This window comes from Octopus bimaculoides, chromosome 5 (assembly GCF_046866305.1).
Source record: "Octopus bimaculoides isolate indiv1 chromosome 5, ASM4686630v1, whole genome shotgun sequence".
In the NCBI taxonomy this organism is placed as follows: Eukaryota; Metazoa; Mollusca; class Cephalopoda; order Octopoda; family Octopodidae; genus Octopus; species Octopus bimaculoides.
This window is the reverse complement of record NC_142932.1, coordinates 1128278-1148391: the sequence shown is the minus strand read 5'-3', so window position 1 is coordinate 1148391 and position 20114 is coordinate 1128278. Positions and strand designations below refer to the sequence as shown.

The 20114-nt window shown below is 38.6% G+C and overlaps 1 protein-coding gene across 5 annotated transcripts in view; it reads left to right on the top strand.

Moving 5' to 3' along the window:
- The first annotated feature begins 3056 nt into the window (after nt 1-3056).
- Nucleotides 3057-20114, top strand: part of LOC106875604 (vesicle transport protein GOT1B) — a 47509-nt gene continuing 30451 nt past the window's right edge. Inside the window, exons 1-4 of one of the 5 annotated variants that reach the window (XM_089351914.1) lie at nt 3057-4303; nt 9693-9784; nt 15636-15814; nt 17211-17292. In XM_089351914.1, coding sequence (XP_089208040.1) covers nt 4279-4303; nt 9693-9784; nt 15636-15814; nt 17211-17292 — 378 coding nt within the window. In that variant the 5' untranslated portion in view covers nt 3057-4278. The remainder of the gene's footprint in view (nt 4304-9692; nt 9785-15635; nt 15815-17210; nt 17293-20114) is intronic. The other 4 variants (XM_089351915.1, XM_014923821.3, XM_014923820.3 and 1 more) reach the window with 4 other exon arrangements.

The window sequence follows — 20114 nt, the reverse complement described above, 5'->3', positions numbered from 1 at the left end:
TGTTTGCCTTGCGATGCCATGCTGGGACCAGACACGAGACTGATAAGACCGGAAGGAATTAGTTGCTCTCTGCAACCTGAAAGATATTTCCTCATCCAGGGAGCAAGAACGGCTGAGTGTGCTGCCCAGGTAGACAAACTTGTCTACTACCTTCAGAATTGTTCCTTCAGCCAAGATAGCTAGTTCCATATATGGATTTCCTGGTGCAGGCTGGAACATTACAACAGTCTTGTCCAGGCTAATGCTGAGTCCAAATGCTGATATCTTGAGTATTGAGGCAAGCACAAGCACCGGTTACGTTGGACCGGACACCTTATTAGAATGAAGGATAGCAGGATTCCTAAGCAGATGCTCTATGGAGAACTTGTGAATGGAAGGAGACTCCGGCAGAAACCAAGGCTGCGATTTAAGGACTGTGTCAAGTCCGCATTAAAGACCCGTGATATGCAGGACACTGACTGGGAGAACAATGCCTGTCATCGCCACGGATGGAGGAAGCAGGTTAAGGAGGGGATCGACACTTTTGAAAGAGCACGTATCCAGCATGAAGAATTCAAGTGAACTGCGCGAAAGCGCACGGCTCGTATACTGAATGGGGAAAGCAGTTGTGTATGCTTGTCAAGAGCAGGGCTCATTAGCCACCAGCGGAGCCGCAAATGCAAAATATAAGTTAGTCCAAGAGCGCACAATGTTCCTAAAGGTCGGCAATGGTCTTCCTCGGTCACGAGTGGACGGCCATCATCATCATATATATATGTATATATATTGCCTTTCTTCTTCAAATTTTTGTTCTCGTTTTTGCGCCCCTGTCTTTCCGACAGCCGACGTGCGGTGATCACAAAAATCAGAGTCAAAAGCGATGTGTTGAGACTGTTTATTGGGTAAGGCGATGTGGTGGCCTGTATCAAAAAAGGTGAGACTCATGGTGAAGCTGCAGGGTAGAGAAGATATGGCTAGCTTTAAGCTGTTGTACTTTAAAAAAAACAGTGCCCTGGATCAATACTTGGAAATGGACGAAGCGGACCAGGAGAAAGTTGAAAAGATTGAAGATCGTCTGAAGGACGCGTACACGGAGGGGATATTCAATGCCTACAGTATGGGCGGGCGAGTAGATAGATGATTATGTGAGCGAGAGTAGAAGGTTGGCGAGCTTAGTAGGGTTTCCTGGAGCAGTGATGGAGCGGATGGTGAAACTGGCTTTTGTGACCGCATTACCCGATCATATCTCATTACGTCTACAGCATCCAAGGGTATATCTTGACGACAACAGAAGGGCCTCCTACTCGCAGTGGGCCAACCGCGTGCCTAGACACTAACCCAGGTATTTCCAGGTCCCTGCGCATACATACACATGTGCGTGTGTATATATACGTATATATATAATTATTACAAATAAAAGGGTAAAGGATTATTAATTTATTAATAAATTAATAATTAATAATTTTTACCAAGCACTTCGGTATGTAAACACCGTTATCGGTAAAGAACTTATTTGAAAGTTCTTACAGATTTATAAACATAATTAAGGGATCAGCAACAGTTGCTTCACCACATACCGAAGTTCAGAAATAGCAGCTAAAGTGCTTAAACGCTGTAGCTACTATTTCTGAACTTCGGTATGTGGTGAAGCAACTGTTGCTGATCCCTTAATTATGTTTACGTATATATATATATATATATATATATATATATATATATATATATATATAATGTCATTATAATCAAGGATAAAATCTATAGACACACGCACGCATCCACATATGCACACTATTCGAATACATGAAACTACTGCAAGAATAAAATACATGGCCAAAGTGAGTGAAAGATCGCCATAAATCCAACACTATGATATGATTACATCTCCGTTGAGAGCTAGCTTCGTTTTGATGAGAAAGTTTTTAGCCTCATATCAGGCTAATCCACCACTCGATACGATAATCTACAATGTTCCAGTCATCATCATCCGTTTTTTCCCTTCTTTCTTCCATTTCTTTTTTTGTAGTTTGTGCGTGGGGGTGCTTTCATACGTACATTACGTAATGTATACTTGCTCTTTTTCCTCACAAGACGTCAGGCTGGTTGTGATTTGAAGGTAAATTGGCAGTTATTTCTAGCCAATCAAATGACTGATGAGAAACTCCATCAACCGAAGGTTATAGTTTACTGTCGGTCTTAGTTTGGTGGGTTTCGCTATAGATTTTCGAACCCCAACCCTAACAAAACAATCACTACCATGTCGAAACTATGTAGTTAATAACCACCTGATGATTTAATACATGGACATCTAATAATCTTCCCATTTGAGATTAAACTAATTATATTGTCTTTTTAGTCACATGTTAGCCCTAATGAAGCAGACTTCATAACAGAGTCAATCCATCTATTTTCTTTTTTCCTTTTTTCTTTAAGATATAGGCGCAGATGCGGCTGTGTGGTAAGAAGTTTGCTTTTCATCCCCATGGTTTCAGTTTCACCTAGGGCAAGTGACTTCTGCTATAGCCTCGGGCCAACCAAAGCCTTGTAAATGGATTTGGTAGATGGAAGGTATAAAAAGTCTATCATGTGTGTGTGTGTGTGTGTCTTTTAGTTTGTGTTTGTCCTCCACAACTGGTGTTGGTGTGTTTACGTTCCCGTAACTTAGCGGTTCGGCAAAATAGCCTGATAGAATAAGTATTAGACTTAGAAAAAAAGCAAGTCCTGGGGTCGATTTTTACGACTAAAACCCTTCGAGGCGGTGCCCCAGTATGACCGCAGTAACAAATAAAAAGTAAAAGATAGTATATCTAGGGTTACATTATCCAATATTACGTTCTTTTTGTTTCTGGGAGGTTTGAGGTAGGGGAAGATGGTAGAGTATAATTTGAGGAAAGTGTTGCATTTATCTCTAGTTTCTCGAGTAGCACATAGAAGCTCTTTTGTTAGCGCCTGATTATGGTGTTAAGAAGAAATGTGATCAAGCAAAAGCGTTTCCATTTTAATTTTACTGTCATACAGGCAAGGCGGAATGGCTTACAAGTTCGATACGCAATTAACTAGAGTTCGGTTCAGTTGCATATCATCTTGAACCAGTGTGTTAACAGCTTGGAAGCCTGTCAAATGGATTATATAAGTGTCCAGTCATGCTAATTCTGTCAGAGAATTACATTAATACTCAGCCATTTACAAGTCAGTTCAATGAGTAGGGAGTTATTCAAACAACTGAAACATTCATCGTAGAAACCGACGTAGATCCATTTACAGAAGTAGGTGAACAATTAAGAGGACACGTCCTTGTTTCAGTTGATATATGCGGTTATTACAAGATACCTTTGCTAACCTCCCCTTGATTAGAACCATCTCTAATCCAAGGGAGGTAAGTTTACCTCTTCCGGAAGTTGTTACGTCCCTTGACCACGCATGAGTTTCCACGTAAGCGACTTACACCAGAAGTGGTCGTCGTTGGTTCGTTTTCGTTTGCCACTCACTTTGTCGTGTCGCCGGCCGCTCTTACAAACAACAACATATTTACACACATACCAACACCTGCACGCGTGTAATCACAGCAGAAGAACCAGCATTTCACATCTGGGATGTTAAACATATTCTCTCCAGTTTGTAATCTGTTTATGTCATCTCGCTATTTAATTTTATTCCAGTGATTTTGTTATAAAGTGTGAATGGATGGAGCAGAAGACAAACGGCTGACATTTACCCTATGACTCTAATATCACCACTGCCAACAACCACTTCATCAACAACAAACTACAAACAATAATAATTAATAATAATTAATATTTTCTATATAAAAAGAAAAAAAAATTGTCAATTGTCGCCATCTCCACCATAATCCCCATTATTTATGTGATATCAACAAAAAGAAGAAAACAAGACTTATCATAATTACATTTTTTTTGCGTACTTTTGTTGTCACATTACCGAACACTATCTTCGGGTTCGTTTGTGTCACCATTTATCCAAAAGAGAAAAGTGAACCATGTTAAGAAGTCTATCGAGCGACATTTAAAGTCTGATTGTAAGTTCGAGAAAGAAAGCGAGGAAAAACACGCAAGGTGTAAGAAACCCCCAAATTTTCCCCTATTGAACCAACTTCCGCTTCAAATTAGTCATCTACAACACGACCCTTCATTTTGTTTGGTTTTTTTCGTCTCAGTACTGAAGTGTGTTTCTATGTGACACTATTAAATAAGACAATAAACTTTCATATTTATAATAATACCCATTATATTATTATCATTATAACTTAATTAGCAGTGTCATTCTACACGTACTTGATTCAAGATGATGGAAGTAACAGATTGTCAAAGTAAGTAAAACATCGCTCAATTGTCTTCTCTTTTTCGTGTCTTATTTATTGCTTTACCTTTGCGTTGACTGGTCAACTGATTCCGAATGACATTCTACTTTTTTCTCACGGCCTGCTTAAAATAGCAGCTAAATCTCTCTCAAGAAAAAAAAAACAAGCAGACGAATGGATAACATAGCCCGGTACATTCTATACCCCATACATACATACATACATACATACACATGCAAAAACAAACAAAAAGAATTATGAATGCTTTTGGTTATCGAGGTTGACTTGGGACGAAATGACACCCTATTCTTTCATTTCACAAATAATTTTATAATTCCTTAACTGGATTTCATGATTTAATTTTCTGTCAATTAACTATCCACAAAGTTTGATTTGACTTTTTAAAAGCGAATAAAGAGATTAGTAATGTGAAAGGAATTGAAATTAGACACGTGAAATCAACACCGAAAATTTTTTTTTTTTAACATCTTTTTATATATGTCAGTCATGTAATGGCAGGTATGTTAACTATTATTGGTACGATACCCCAAATGTTTTGTGGGAGGTGTTTTGTCGTTGAATGGACTTTCAGAATTTAGATAAGAGAACATTGACACTGGTAGGATTTGAACGCAGGACATAGGGGGATGGAATTTACATCGACAGTACTAATAATTTTACAGAGTTGACATCAGCACTATGAAACACTTGTAAATATGTTTTGACATGTAAAACACACTTGTACACATAGAAGAACGGTTCTTGTAAGTGCAGGAGGATAGTTGACGATATTTGGAATGTTTTTAGTTGGAACCACTGCCTCACGCCAAATGAACGAGGCTAGTAGAGGAAGGGTCGGAGTGTAAGGGAAATATGCTAACTTAGCTGTAATTACATTCTCGGTTAACAGTTTTTGTTAATTGACAACGACGTTAATTGTACTGAAAATTATGGTGGGCCGTTCAACTAAAAGGTTCTAACTGAACCTTCTCATATCATCCGATTACTTTTCTATTCTCTTTCTATCTCCACAACTCTGCACTTCTTGCCCAGTACACTCTCTGTTTTGTCCATCTTCTCTTCATATTTCTGTTTCATCCCTTTCTCTCTATCTTCCACCTCTTCCCCTCTATTCGTCCCTTTCTCTCCCCTTACCCATACCCCTCCCTTTCTGTATGTGAGAGGAAGTCTTCTGTGTTTGACAACATCATCACTTAACTGGATGGTTTTTGCTATATCATCAAAATTACACATACCATACTTACAAGCTAAAAATAGAGTCGTTTTGATTGCTTGACGCACTTGAAACAATAAATCTTTCTCATATCGCATTCAACTGCATGAAAAAAATGACACATTGGATAGTGTCATCTGGGTTACATTGTCTCTGAATGAGAGACAGGATGGGCATGGTTGAATTACCTTTTGTCCTGGAGATAAGTATCAACATTACACTAGCACAAACTGTTAGAGAAAGAGATGAACACTAATCCAGTTACAGCAACCCACATCACACGTGTTATTAATAGATCCCTGCATATTTATACAAGTGCAAGCAAGACTCACTTCTAAATGTATATTTATGTAACTTTGACTGGCCATACTGGAGTACCACCATGAAGGGTTTTAGACAAACAATTTGATACCTTAACTTTTCTTTTCTTTAAATCTAGTACTTATTCTATCAGTCTCAAAACGCACACACGCTTATACATACATACATATATATATATATATATATATATATATATATATATATATACACATATATATATATATATATATATATATATATATATATATATGTATATATATATACACACACAGACACACACACACACACACACACACATGATGGTTGTGTGGTAAGAAGCTTGCTTCCCAACCACATGGTTCCAGGTTCAGTTCCACTGCATGGCATCTTGGACAAGTGTCTTCTACTTTAGCCTCAGGCCAACCAAAGCCTTGTGAGTGGATTTGGTAGATGGAAACTAAAAGAAGCCCATTGTATTTATATATATGTGTGTGTCTCTGTTTGTTGCCCCCCCCCCTCCATTGCTCGACAACTGATGTTGATGTGTTTACATCCCCGAAACTTAGCAGTTTGGCAAAAGAGACTGATAGAATAAGTACTAGGCTTACAAAGAATGAGTCCTGGGTTTGATTTGTTTGACTAAAGCTGGTGCTCCTGCATGGCTGCAGTCAAATGGCTGAAACAAGTAAAAGAATGTATGAATGAATGAAGGTAGGTAAAATTGTGTTAATGGAATAAGGGAAATAGGAGACAGACAGACAGACAAGGTGAAAGGTTATAACAGGTAACCAAGAATTAAAAAACTGGTGGACAAAATGGAGACACGCATGAACAAAAAATTAACATAAGAAGTTGTTCACAATGAATTGTATGGCGAAAATCATAGAAGTAGCCTACTGGTTCAGGTGAGCCCTTTATCAAAGGAGAGGAAGAAATGAATAAGAAATGATACCTGTTCAGAGCATGTGTATGTCTATCAAGTCTGTGTGTGTACATATGAAAGAGAATATCAATTCTTATATAGGTCATGAAGTGAAGATCAGTGTGTAAGAAACATAAATTTTCACCATAGAAACAAGCATGGATAATGCCTAGAGAGGAAAAGCTTCCCACAGGATTTTCAGACACTGTAAAAATCAACCCCTATACTTCAACAACAGTTGTAATACTGATTTCAAATTTTAGCACAAGGCCGGCAAGTTTGGGAGAGTAAGATGGCCAATAACATCAACTCCAGTGTTCAACTGGTACTTATTTTATCGAACCCCCCCCCCCAAAAGGATGGAAGGCAAAGTTGACCTCAGCAGAATTTGAACTCAGAATGTGGAAAAGGACAAAATGCTTCCAAGCATTCTGCCAGCTCACTGCCTGGACAACAGTTGTAATTCTAATGATTTTAAATTTAGCACAGGGCTATAAATTGTGAGGAAAAGGGGCTGATGGATATAATTAACTGAGACATATTTTATCAAGTTCTACAAGATTTAAACTCCAGCTTGGAACATAAAGAGTTGTAGCAAAATTCTACAAATCATTTTATTAATTGTTCCACTGATTCTGTCATTATGCATGCAATAATTATAGTTTAACTTATTCTCTCTTCTCCTTTGTGTTTATCATTTTATCTTTCTTACAGTATGCAGATATAGCATTCCTTTACTCATTGCCAGTCATCAAGCCTAGTGTGCACACTTATCCTGCACTTCTTATGTTAACTCTCTGTATCTCTCTTTTACTCTATATGATGTAAAGTGTGACTGGAGGAATCAGATGGAAGCCCCAGTAAGAAATGAATAAAAGAACACAAGGCATTTAACATGCCTGTCTTAATAAATAATATAAATATTGATTAGTTGATTCCCCTATTCACGCTTTACATCATATAGAGTAAAAGAGAGATACAGAGAGTTAACATAAGAGGTGAAGGATAAGTGCACATACAAGGCTTCATGGCAGGCAGTGAGTAAAAGAATGCTATATCTACACACTGTAAGAGAGAGAGAGAATCATAAACATAGTGGATAAGAGACAATAAGTTAAATTATAATCAGTGTATGCATACCATATTTTTTGATATTACCCATGGTGGCAAAAGTATACTTCCAAAGTTACCCATCACATGACAGATAACATTCTTGTAGTAATAATAATGATTTCATATATAGATACAAGGCCTCCAATTTGAAGGTGGATAGTTAATTGGTATTTCACTATATTTTATGAACCCTGGAATGATGAAAGGCAAAGTTGGCCTTAGCAGGGTTTGAACTCAACTGTTAAAAAAAAAACTATATCAATTATTACAAATCATTTTATCCAATGCTCAAATGATTCTGCCAAAAAATAATAATGGTGATTACATTTGATTAGGAACAAGGCCAGACTTTATAGGAGTGGAACGTGTATTTGTATGAAGAGTTCTTAATATCGATTGCTTGGAGCCTGGTGTAGCCATCCGGTTGCACCAGTCCTCAGTCAAATCGTTCAACCCATGCTAGCATGGAAACCGGATGTTAAACGATGATGATGATGATGATGATGAATCAGTTGGTTTGTCAAGAGTCCTTTCATTGCATTCTGTGACCTCATCATCTGTTTCAGTTTTAAAGAGCTCTAAATTAAAACCTTCCATCAGAATTTCATGTTCATTTATGTTCCAAACACCTGCTTAATAATGACAGTTATTTTATTAAATCCTTAATTATTTTCAAAGTTAATTGAAACAAAGGCAGTATATTACAACAAAAATATTGTAACAAAAGGGTTAATGGGGATTGTGGAAAGCTTTGAAAGGACTCTGACAAGTTCTTTGTATGTCATTGATATTATTTTAAATGAGAGGTAAAATCAATGCTGGCAGTTTGAACACAGGACAGTGAGGGTTAAAACCCAATATGAAGTGTATCTAATTCATCATTCTACTCTTTCAATCAAGAGTCAATGAAGGAACTTCTTCATAGTCATTTGACTTGCTAGAAATAGGAGCCAACCTCAATTCATACCTTACAATATTAATAATATTCAAAATTGTAAAGAGACATTGAATAAAATATTTTACATATTCTAAAAAACAGAGTGGTCATGCCAGGAATATTTACTAAACAGCAATGACCACACCTCTGTTCACCATTTCTACATCCTTGACTGTAGTAATTTGATAAAGATGGAAATGGTAGAACATTGATTTTTGAAGCAGGGGATGGAGTCATGCAAAATTTTTTTGTAAATGAGTAAAACATAAGTCAACTGAATTAAACCTAATATAAGATACCAGAATGGACATTCAATCAAGCAAGGTCTCAAACAATCAAGGAAACAAACTGGACAAAAAAAAAAGTGGCATCTAATTTGCTTATCAATTAGTTAACCATTTAGCTTTCAGATTACTCTGTCAAATGTAATGCTTATTTATTCACATTGTTTTCAATTAGCAATGTATTATCTCATAGCTTTGAGATTTCAATGATGTGATTATTTATTTTTAGAATGATATTGTAGGGTAAGTGTGAGAGGCTGGGTTTGGCCAGTTTGAACATAAACCGGATATAACCAGTTTAAATACTAATCGGTTAAAGGAGTCTGGAGAAATGATGGCAAGTGATGCTCCGTAATAGTTTTTTTAATGAAACCCAACATTGTAACTATTGCATACATGCCTTTGCCAGATATCTATAATGGCATAAGTATGATAAAGTTGGATTTAATGCTAAATTATCATATCAAAATATTTCAGGATATAAAACCACCTTCAACTGATATATTAATATTCATGGTTTTAGGAGTCTTTTTCTATTTTTTTTTTCTTAAATTGAATTTGTTTTTATTTCTAATTCATTTCTTTTTCTATTTTTTTCCCCCCCCCAGAAATTGGTGTTGGTCTTGCTGGCTTTGGAATAACATTCCTCTTCTTAGGAGTTTTATTCTTTTTTGATAAAGGACTGCTAGCATTTGGAAATGTAAGTATAAGAACGAATGCAAAAGGAAGGAAATAGATATCTCTCAGTTTCAATGATGAGTATTTCAGGTATTCAGTCTGCTCAATTAGCTTCTAATTAAATAATAGTCTAAATCAGTGATTCTCAACCAGGGTCCATATGGCCCCTGAGGGTACTGTTCAAATGTATGTACAATAAACTGGTTGTACTTCTACAATACACAAAATATTTAAATTTTTTTTAATACAGTTCTTAATAATATTTCATTATAAAAATATAATAATAGGATTTTTTAAACATTGAATGGTTATAAGGGTCCACTCTCATAAAGTATAAACCAAATGAATTCATAGGTTAAAAACAGTTGAGTTCCACTGGGCCAAATGGTTGAGTATTAAAAAAAATAAGATTAAGCTCCTTTCTGAGTCCTGTAGATTCATAGGGCCAGTTTCCCAGCGTCTGTGGTGGATATATATCGCCCCCTTCCCCTGCCTTCCCAGATAGGGTGCCAGTCTGTCACAGAATTACTCATTTTTGCCAACTGAACAAACTGGAGCAACATGAAATGAAGTGTTTTGCTCAAGAACGCAACACGTCTGGTCCAAGAATCAACACCACAATCTTACGATCATGAGTAATATCTTAACCACTTAGCTTCCACAAACAATGAGTATCCCATAGTCACTTGTACTCTTAATGTAATTCTCAATTAGAATTTGTGACAAAGTGTGTTGATGAGGCTGGCCCTTTAACCCTTTAGCATTCAGACTACCCTGTCATATGTCAATACTTATTTATTCACATTGTTTTGAATTAATTGTACATTATTTCATAGCCTTAAAATTTCAATGATTTGACTATATTCTTAGAATGAGATTTTAGGGTAGGAGTGAGAGGCTGGATCCAGCCAGTTTGAATATAAGACATGTAGAATATGACCAGTTTGAATGTTAATGGATTAAAATCCCAATAAATTCCCGTCAGCAATCTTCCATATAGTTTCTGTTCACCAAATTTCACTTTCAAGGCTCTGGTTGCTCAGAGACTGTGGTAAAAAAAAATAAAACACTTGCACAAGATGCCATGCAGTGGAATTAATCCTGGGGCCTCATGGTTACAAAGAGAACTTCTTGACCATTTTGATAACAACCTGCCCAAGACCACCCCTGGATCTAGAATGCAAACTTTATGCTTTAAAGTGATATCAAAATACTATGTTGATTTAAGTTTGAGATACCATCTTAATAATGACAAAGTTATTTTACAAACTTCTTTACTAATTTCAAAATTAATTTTAAAAAAAGCAGTGTACTTTGACAGAAATATGGTTAAAGAAAAGGGTTTAACACTCAACCACACACACACACATACACACAAAGCATCATGGGCTAGTACTTCTCTCAAACCTTGTGTTATTTCATCTATAAGGTGCAATATTCTGGGGGCTGGTCTATCCAACACTTTCTATGTCTTCATTTATTCTTCTGTTCATCTTTTCTGAGTCCTAAACCACAAAAATACTTCAGCTGTTAAAGCTTGCCCCAAAATTTCAAGGGAATTTCTGTGGAGATGAACTGACACTTGAGCTCCTAGAAATAGCAGCCAAATCATACTCAACTGTCTCATAAAAAGAGACACCTTGAATAAAGTATTCCTAAATTCTAATAATAAAAAAAAAAGGACAAATAGTCTTAGCTGGAAGGCTTTTAATTATATCTGTTCAAGAGAGCCTCTATGTGGATTTTCAACCTGCTAGAAATAGAAATAGATGCAAAATTTTCTTAACTCACACCCTACTGTTTTACAAAATGAAGTATGCTATGATTTTGCTTTAAACATCCATTGGAAGAATCCATTTACATACAGTGTCATGATTATTGTATGAGTTTCTGCTGTTCAGACACATTTAAAATGATTGTTATGCTAAAGGTTGTTTGTTTTGACTACGTACGTTGTACAATGATATCACGTAGTTACGAAGCTCATTCCTTCATTTGTATTATTGTATTATGCCTTTCTAAGACAGCAGGCTGGATAGAAGATTGGAAAAAATGCCATGTTCTCTGCTGATGAGAATTAAGGTGTTCTACACCAAAATTCGAAATTGCAATATGGCTATGTGCGCTAGGGATTTACCTCCCTTTGTCAGTCATTAATCTAGCGCTTCAGTAGTTTTAGAGTTAATTCAACTCTTGTTTTTAGCATAAGCAGTGCTGGCCAGCATCTCTCATCACTTTTGTGACACACACACACACACACACACACATATATCATCATCATCATCATCATCGTTTAACGTCCGCTTTCCATGCTAGCATGGGTTGGACGATTTGACTGAGGACTGGTGAAACCGGATGGCAACACCAGGCTCCAGTCTGATTTGGCAGAGTTTCTACAGCTGGATGCCCTTCCTAACACCAACCACTCAGAGAGTGTAGTGGGTGCTTTTACGTGTCACCCGCACGAAAACGGCCACGCTCGAAATGGTGTCTTTTATGTGCCACCCGCACAAGCCAGTCCAGGGGCACTGGCAACGATCTCGCTCGAAAATCCTACAGGAGCCAGTCAGGCGGTACTGGCAACGGCCACGCTCAAAATGGTGCATCTCATGTGCCACCCGCACAAGAACCAGTCCAGGGGCACTGGCAACGATCTTACTTGGCTTGCCGGGTCTTCTCACGCACAGCCCATTTCCAAAGGTCTCGGTCCGTAGTCATCGCCTCGGTGAGGCCCAATGTACGAAGGTCTTGCCTCACCACCTCAGCCCAGGTCTTCCTGGGCCTACCTCTTCCACGGGTTCCCTCAACTGTTAGGGTATGGCACTTTTTCACGCAGCTATCCTCCTCCATTCTCACCACATGTCCATACCAGCGCAATCGTCTCTCTTGCACGCCACAACTGATGCTTCTAATGTTCAGCTTTTCTCTCAAGATACTTACACTCTGACGGGTATTCACATTGACATTACACATCCAACGGAGCATACTGGCTTCATTCCTTGCGAGCTTACGTATGTCCTCAGCAGTTACAGCCCATGTTTCACTGCCATGTAGCATGGTTGTTTGTACGCATGCGTCATACAGTCTGCCTTTTACTCTGAGTGAGAGTCCCTTTGTCGCCAGCAGGGGTAAGAGCTCTCTAAACTTTGCCCAGGCTATTCTTATTCTAGCAGCTACACTTTCAGCGCACCCACTCCCACTACTAACTTGGTCGCCCAGATAGCGGAAGCTATCGACTACCTCTAGTTTTTCACCCTGGAATGAGATAGAAGTTGTTTCCTGTTTGTTTGCAGTCTTTATTGCACCTGAACATCTGCCACAAACAAAAACTAACTTGCTAGTTAACCTGCCTTTGATGTTGCTGCACCTCTTATGTGTCCATAGCTTGCACCGGGTACATCTTATAGAGTTACTACCTACTCCTTTTCTACATACTGAGCAGGGCCATCTACCTGAAGGGGTTTGTGTTTTATCTACCTTCCTACTTATTAGGATTTTGGTTTTAGCTAGGTTGACTCTAAGGCCCTTCAATTCTAGACCTTGCTTCCACACCTGAAACTTCTCCTCTAGTTCTGATAGTGACTCCGCAATTAGGGCAAGGTCATCAGCATAGAGGAGCTCCCAGGGGCAACCTGTCTTGAACTCCTCTGTGATTGCCTGGAGGACTATGGTAAATAATAGGGGGCTGAGGACGGAACCTTGGTGGACCCCTACCTCTACCCGGAATTCATTGCTGTACTCATTTCCAACCCTCACCTTACTGGCAGCATCTCTGTACATGGCTCGCACAGCTCTCACTAACCATTCTTCTATCCCAAGTTTCCTCATTGACCACCAGATAAGGGATCGGGGGACCCTGTCAAAGGCTTTCTCCATGTCAACGAAAGCCAGGTACAGAGGTTTATCCTTAGCTAGGTATTTCTCCTGCAACTGTCTCACTAGAAATAAGGCATCAGTAGTGCTTTTACCTGGCACGAACCCAAACTGCATCTCATCTAAATTGATTCGCTCCCTAATTAGTTGGGCTATGACCCTCTCTGTAACTTTCATAACCTGATCTAACAGCTTGATGCCTCTGTAATTATTTGTATCTAAAGCGTCCCCTTTACCTTTGTAGCAGTTGACTATGATGCTGCTACACCAGTCATAGGGTATGACTCCTTCGTGTATCACCTGGTTCGTAATACGGGTGACTAGGCTATAGCCAACACTGCCAGATATTTTGAGCATCTCTGCAGTGATTCCTGATGGGCCGGGGGCTTTCCCGGTCTTCATACTCTTAATTGCTTTATCTACCCTGGTACTATCAACTCGGATAGCTGGTCCCTCTATTGGGTCGACATAAGGCAGGCTCTCTTTCTCCCATTCATTCTCTTTATTAAGCAATCTATCGTAGTGGCATCTCCAGACCTCTTTCTTTGCATCCTCATTTAATGCAAGCGTACCATCATCCATGCGAACACATTTCTCTCCTACAACATCACTATTCTCTCTCCTACACTGTCTTGCAACACGAAATACCTCGAGTCTTTGGTCTTCACGGCGCAGAACATTGGCAAATCTTTCCTTATCTGCTTCCCCTCTGGCTAAATAAACCTGTCGCCTAGCCTCCCTTCTGGCACATTGGTACAATTCCCTGCTACCACCGTTCTTCCAGTCCTTCCAAGCCTGTTTCTTTTGTCTAATAGCCCTGTCTACCTCCTTGTTCCACCACCACGTTACTCTGGGTTGGGAGGGGACCTTACACCACCCACAAATCTGGTCGGTGGCTTTCAACAGGTTGTCCCGCAGAAATCTCCAATTGTCTTCCACGTTGTATGATGCTATATCCCCTTCTATTTCGTTAAATGCTTCAAGTAACTTGTCTCTAAGTCTCTGTCCGTTTGCAGGGTCTTTAAGCTTCCACACCCTTCTTTTCCACGCCTGTCTAATTTTGGGCACCCATTTTGCCTTGATCCCAAAGTCGCTAACTACTAATCTATGTTGTGGGGTACATTCTTCGCCAGGGTAGGTTTTGGCATTTATAAGCCGCCCTCTTTCCCTATTTCTGGCGAGGATGTAGTCGATTTGGCTAGAGTGTCTGCCGGAGCGGTAGGTGACTAGGTGACTGGCAGGTTTCCTGAAGTTGGTATTGCAGACCATAAGATTGGTTGCATCACAGAACTCCAGCAGTCTGGTTCCCTCCTCGTTGCGGGAACCGAAGCCATAGCCTCCATGTATGCCATGGAAGCCCCCAGCACGACGTCCGACATGACCGTTGAAGTCTCCAGCCACAAAGAGAAGGTCCCTGTCACTCGTCGACGAGGTAGTTTGCAAGAGGGTGTCATAGAATTGGTCTTTCAGACCATCTGGTAGCCCAGGTTGAGGTGCATAAGCTGAGATGACAGTAGCTAATCTATGATGAAGCACTAGTCTGATCTTAAGTACTCTGTCACTTACTCTAACGACCTCGATTACCTTATCCACCCATTTCTCCGCTAGAAGTATTCCTACGCCCCCGACCCCGTCAGTGTTCCCTGCCCAGAAAATCTTGTACCTGTGTTCTTTGCCTGTGAGGAACCTTGCAGAACCTCCTCTCCATCTTACTTCCTGGATGCAGCACATATCTACGCATCTCCGTTCAAGCATCTCAACAATTTCACCAGATCTACCTTTCAGCGTGCCGACGTTGAGAGTGCCAATCCTAACAGTATGGGTGTTGGGGGTGTGGGCCTGTAGCCTGGGAAGGGGAAAAGCAGTGTCGTGTACCTGAAAAGAAAAAAAAAAAAAAAAAAAAATATATATATATATATATATATATATATATATATATATTTCTTAGACAATGTACTTAATGATTGATGATTTATCAATAAACTTTCTTTCTTTTCTAGATACTATTTATAAGTGGCTTGGGGTGTGTCATTGGGCTGGAGAGGACTTTTCGGTTCTTCTTTCAACGGCATAAGGTGAAGGCAACTGGTTTCTTTGTAACTGGTATACTTATTGTACTTATCGGTTGGCCAGTCATCGGTATGTGCTTAGAAATGTATGGATTCTTCTTATTATTTAGGTAAGTTCATTATTTTTTTACACCTAAGTCCCTATGTTCTAGTTATAAGCATTATTTTTCACCGAGAACAAATTTTCAGTGCAATTCACTTGTACTTGCCTCCCTTGCATATATAGTATTATGCTAGAGTTAAGTCCCTTTATTGATATTTAATTTACATATTTAGGGTCTTTCATTCACAAGGCTTCGGTACATCTACGAGGTGTTGCTTTGAGTAAAAGAAAATACAGGAGGATCAGCTAATTATGATTTTTATTCACCATATTCCACTCTTAGATTCACACATATTGTAGCGGTTCTTCAGTTTTTTTAAGCCTTGTAAAAGAACTCAGAAGGTTGGGCCTCCAACAAGGCTTTTCATGATACTCTTAAAGCCAGGAACTTTTCAGCACCCCATCGTAGAAAGCTCGGCAATACAGTCTTCGTATTAGACTGAGCTCTGTAACAGCAATGTCAAATCTGTCTTAATGCATGACCAAGAAAGTTGTTAAGTAGTAAAAGGAGGCTTAAATATGATCAATACTTTCCACAGACGATACATGAAAAAGACCTGCCACATCTTCTGGTTCAACAAAATGTGAGATAAGGAGTCATGCTGTGAAACTTGTTGCTGTAGTGTGATCCTTGAAACAAAACATCTATAGCTCAGATGGCTGAGCCACACTCAGGATGGATTGGATTAGGATACCAAAGGTAGCATTAAGACTGACATCTCTTGGAAAGTGAAAGCCTGCATGGCCAAACAACTCCTGATATAGAGAAGCTGAAGATGAGCCAAGAAGATGGGTCTTACATGAGGCAAAGCATAGAGAGTTGCTTAACACTGGTCTGAATGGTGTCAAATCGTCAACATTTTAGTTCTCAATCGAGAAATAAGATATTGGATGCATTTTATAATTTTTTTTTTTTTTAATTTGATTACTTTTTGGTTTGAAAACTCTATTTAATAGAATGCAAGAATTTGCTTAACATCTTAAAAGATATTTAAAGGAACATCTTTGAGAGAAGATGTAACAGTAAGAATTAAGATATTTGAAAATGATAGAGTAATTGGAAGAAGCTAAATCAGTTTTGAAGAGTTGGGTTTCTGGTGGTCAAACACTACCTCAAATCAGGGTTGATGTTCAGTGTAGGATATGTTTAAAAGAGTCCCTTTTTTTTTTTTATCACTTAGTCAACAAAGAACTACCGAGCCCAATACTCTTTCAAAGTCTTTGACACTAGTGAGAGGAGAGGAAGAAAGTAGCCTCAAACTGTGCTGAATGCTGGCAACAGACTGCTCTAATCCTAAAGATATAGATTCTAAGAGCTATTTTTCTCTTTTTACGTTAACATTTTAATGTTGTATGTGATATAACAACCAGTAAAATACCATCTTATTGTTTGTTTTATACAGTGGTTTCTTCCCAGTTGCTGTAAATTTTCTACGTCGTGTACCTGTAATTGGCACTATTCTCAATCTACCAGGAATTAGTTCTGTAAGTATCTCTATCTTTTATACATGGATGTATGTTTTAGCACTCAGGTCACACTTGATCATCCCATCTTTTTTTTTAAATATATTGTATCAATCACTATATTATCCAATATGTTCTTTCTTTCTTGAAGACAGCTAGTATGATTTGATAGAGTTTTAGTTATTTTGGCTGTAGTTTGTGGAATAACAAATGATGACCTATAGGCTGGGTCTTGTGTGTGATTATGGGTGACAACTTGACCATCTTTTCTTCAAAATTCGGGCAGGTTTCATTCTGGAGAAACCCAACATGTGGAAAAGCAAACATTACAGTAAATCAAATATTCCAAAACTAATCTAAGCTTTACTTGTTAATGATCTCCTTAGATGAAAAAAAAGTGTCTATAGATTAACTTAAATCAACAAGTCAGATTTTTCCTTCTTGTTATGAGATTTGGAACTAAGCTTACTCTGTGTTTGAAGATGATCAGAAATGTTGATTTAAACAGAATTTAATGCACCATTATCACCATCATTGTTTTACATCTGTTTTTCATGCTGGCATGGGTTGAACAGGTTGTAGCTGCTCTTGTAGATGGGTCAGGGGACCATAGCTTGCTTGTAAGTTTTATTTTTGGCTTGGTTTCTATGGTTACATGCCCTTCTGACACCAACTACTTTACAAAGCTTACTGGGTGCATTTTTTCATGACACCAACACTAGAGAGGACAAAAGGGAGAGAGTGATGGATAGTGAGAATGACTAGATGGCCCAGGGAGAGAGGGATATAGGTGTATGAAGGATGTGCAGATTTGATAAAGTTACTTAAGTATATACTTCAAGATATCGAGGGAGCTGGGATAAAATTAAGAAGGTGAGTGGAAAGTTAATAAGAGGATCATACAGGTCCCATGACCTCCCTAGTTGCACTGGAAGCAATGTAGGATGAACCAAAGAGACCCACTGTTATACTTAATCACATCAGCAGCATACATTCATAAAAGATTATTTTATTTGAAAATGCTGAATATGCTTTCAGAATATTTATTTTTCGCTGTGATAGACTTGATCCTGGTGTAACCCCATCACCTGGCCCTTCAGTACATTTAGCAGAGCCCACCACTTTATTACAAGCATTCAGACTAGGTTTCTAGTATGAAAATTACCCATGTGTAAAGATTTCTTTGTTATTTTTCTTCCCTTGATCTTGAAGACCCTGCAAAGAAAAGATCTTTGGCACTGCCTTGCCTTCTCTGACCAAGCTATAAATATTAAATCTGTTGTGAAAAAGCAAAGGTATTCCTCTATCAACCCAGCAAGTAGATAAACTAATACAACCTGTAAGTTAAGAGGATGAACAAAGTATTTCAGTTGGATCAAACATAAAATTAAGATCAACTATGCAATGTTAAAAATATGAATAATTAGCTGATTATCTTTGGTCCATATAGGAAATATCTCTGGAGTTTTCAATCATGTTTGGGATCTTCAGCAGACTCATAACCCTGCAGTACTTATTGAAATGTTAGTCAATGAGTCAGAATTCCTGAAAGCAGGGTGGGAGGTGGGGTGTAGAAGTGTTTAAAAGTGAGGTAACATCAAGAATCCAGAGAAACTTGTGGTCGTCTGCATCAGAAAAAGTTAATCCATAAAAGTTCAAAGAAAAATACAATTTACTTTGAGGATTGACAAATTCAGTGTATATAAATAAAGCAGAAAGTCAGCTGTGAGAGTTGCAGATGGATTTATTTTTCTGTATGACTTTCATATGCTTACAGCCATTTCATAACCTTCCTCATGTAGTATTCATTTCATCATGAATATACAATTGCATTGTATAACACTGAGCAAACATATTGATGCAAGGATGGAAGAAATTTAGAGTGCTATTACCTCTATTGGCAAAGTGAAAGGCAGATTGTATGATGGTTGTTTATGAATGGCTATGCTCCATGGTAGTGAGATCTGGGCCCTGAATACAGATGTCATGTGTATACTGGAGGAGAATTAAGCCAGTATGCTCCGATGGATGTGCAACATCAGTGTGCAGTCTGTTCCAGTCTGGTTTGGCATGGTTTTTATTGCTTGATGTCCTTCCTAATGCCAACCACTCCAGAGTGTAATGGGTGTTTTTTTTATGTGCCACCAGCATGGGTGCTAGTTACATGACATTGGCGACAAAGTTGGCTTGACAAATCTTCTCAAGCACAGCATATCACCAAATGTTTTGGTCACTTGTCATTGCCTCTGTAAGGCCCAACATTCAAAGATCATACTTCACCACGTCATTCCATGTCTTCTTGGGTCTACCTCTCCCACAGCTGTCCTCATTGGCCACAGCTACAATTTTATTTGGCTTAATGGGTCCTCTCAAACACAGCATATTGCCAAAGGTCTTGGTCACTTGTCATTGCCTCCATGAGGCCCAATGTTTGAAGTTAGTGCACTTTGCTCACTATTCTATTTTCATTACACCAACTCTATACTTACAGCCATATCACCAGTTTTCATCTCATCTGATCACCAAAGTTAAGTAATGTTGAACTTAGTTTATATTTAATTTGGTGACCTGTTAGGGAAAAATAGATGCTGTAGTACTTTGGGCAGGTGTCTTCCACTAGAGCCCCAGGTCAAGCAAACTGTGAGAGTGGATTTGGTAGATGGAAACTGAAAGAATCCCATTGTACACATATGTGTGTGTTTGTGTGCACCCTTATCCTGATATCATGTGATGATTTTAAATATACATCACTGTCATACAAGCGATGTTGTCTCCAGTCTTCCTCAGAAATCATGTCTAGCCACAGAGAAATATTACAGGGGAGGGTTGCCAACAGGAAGGGC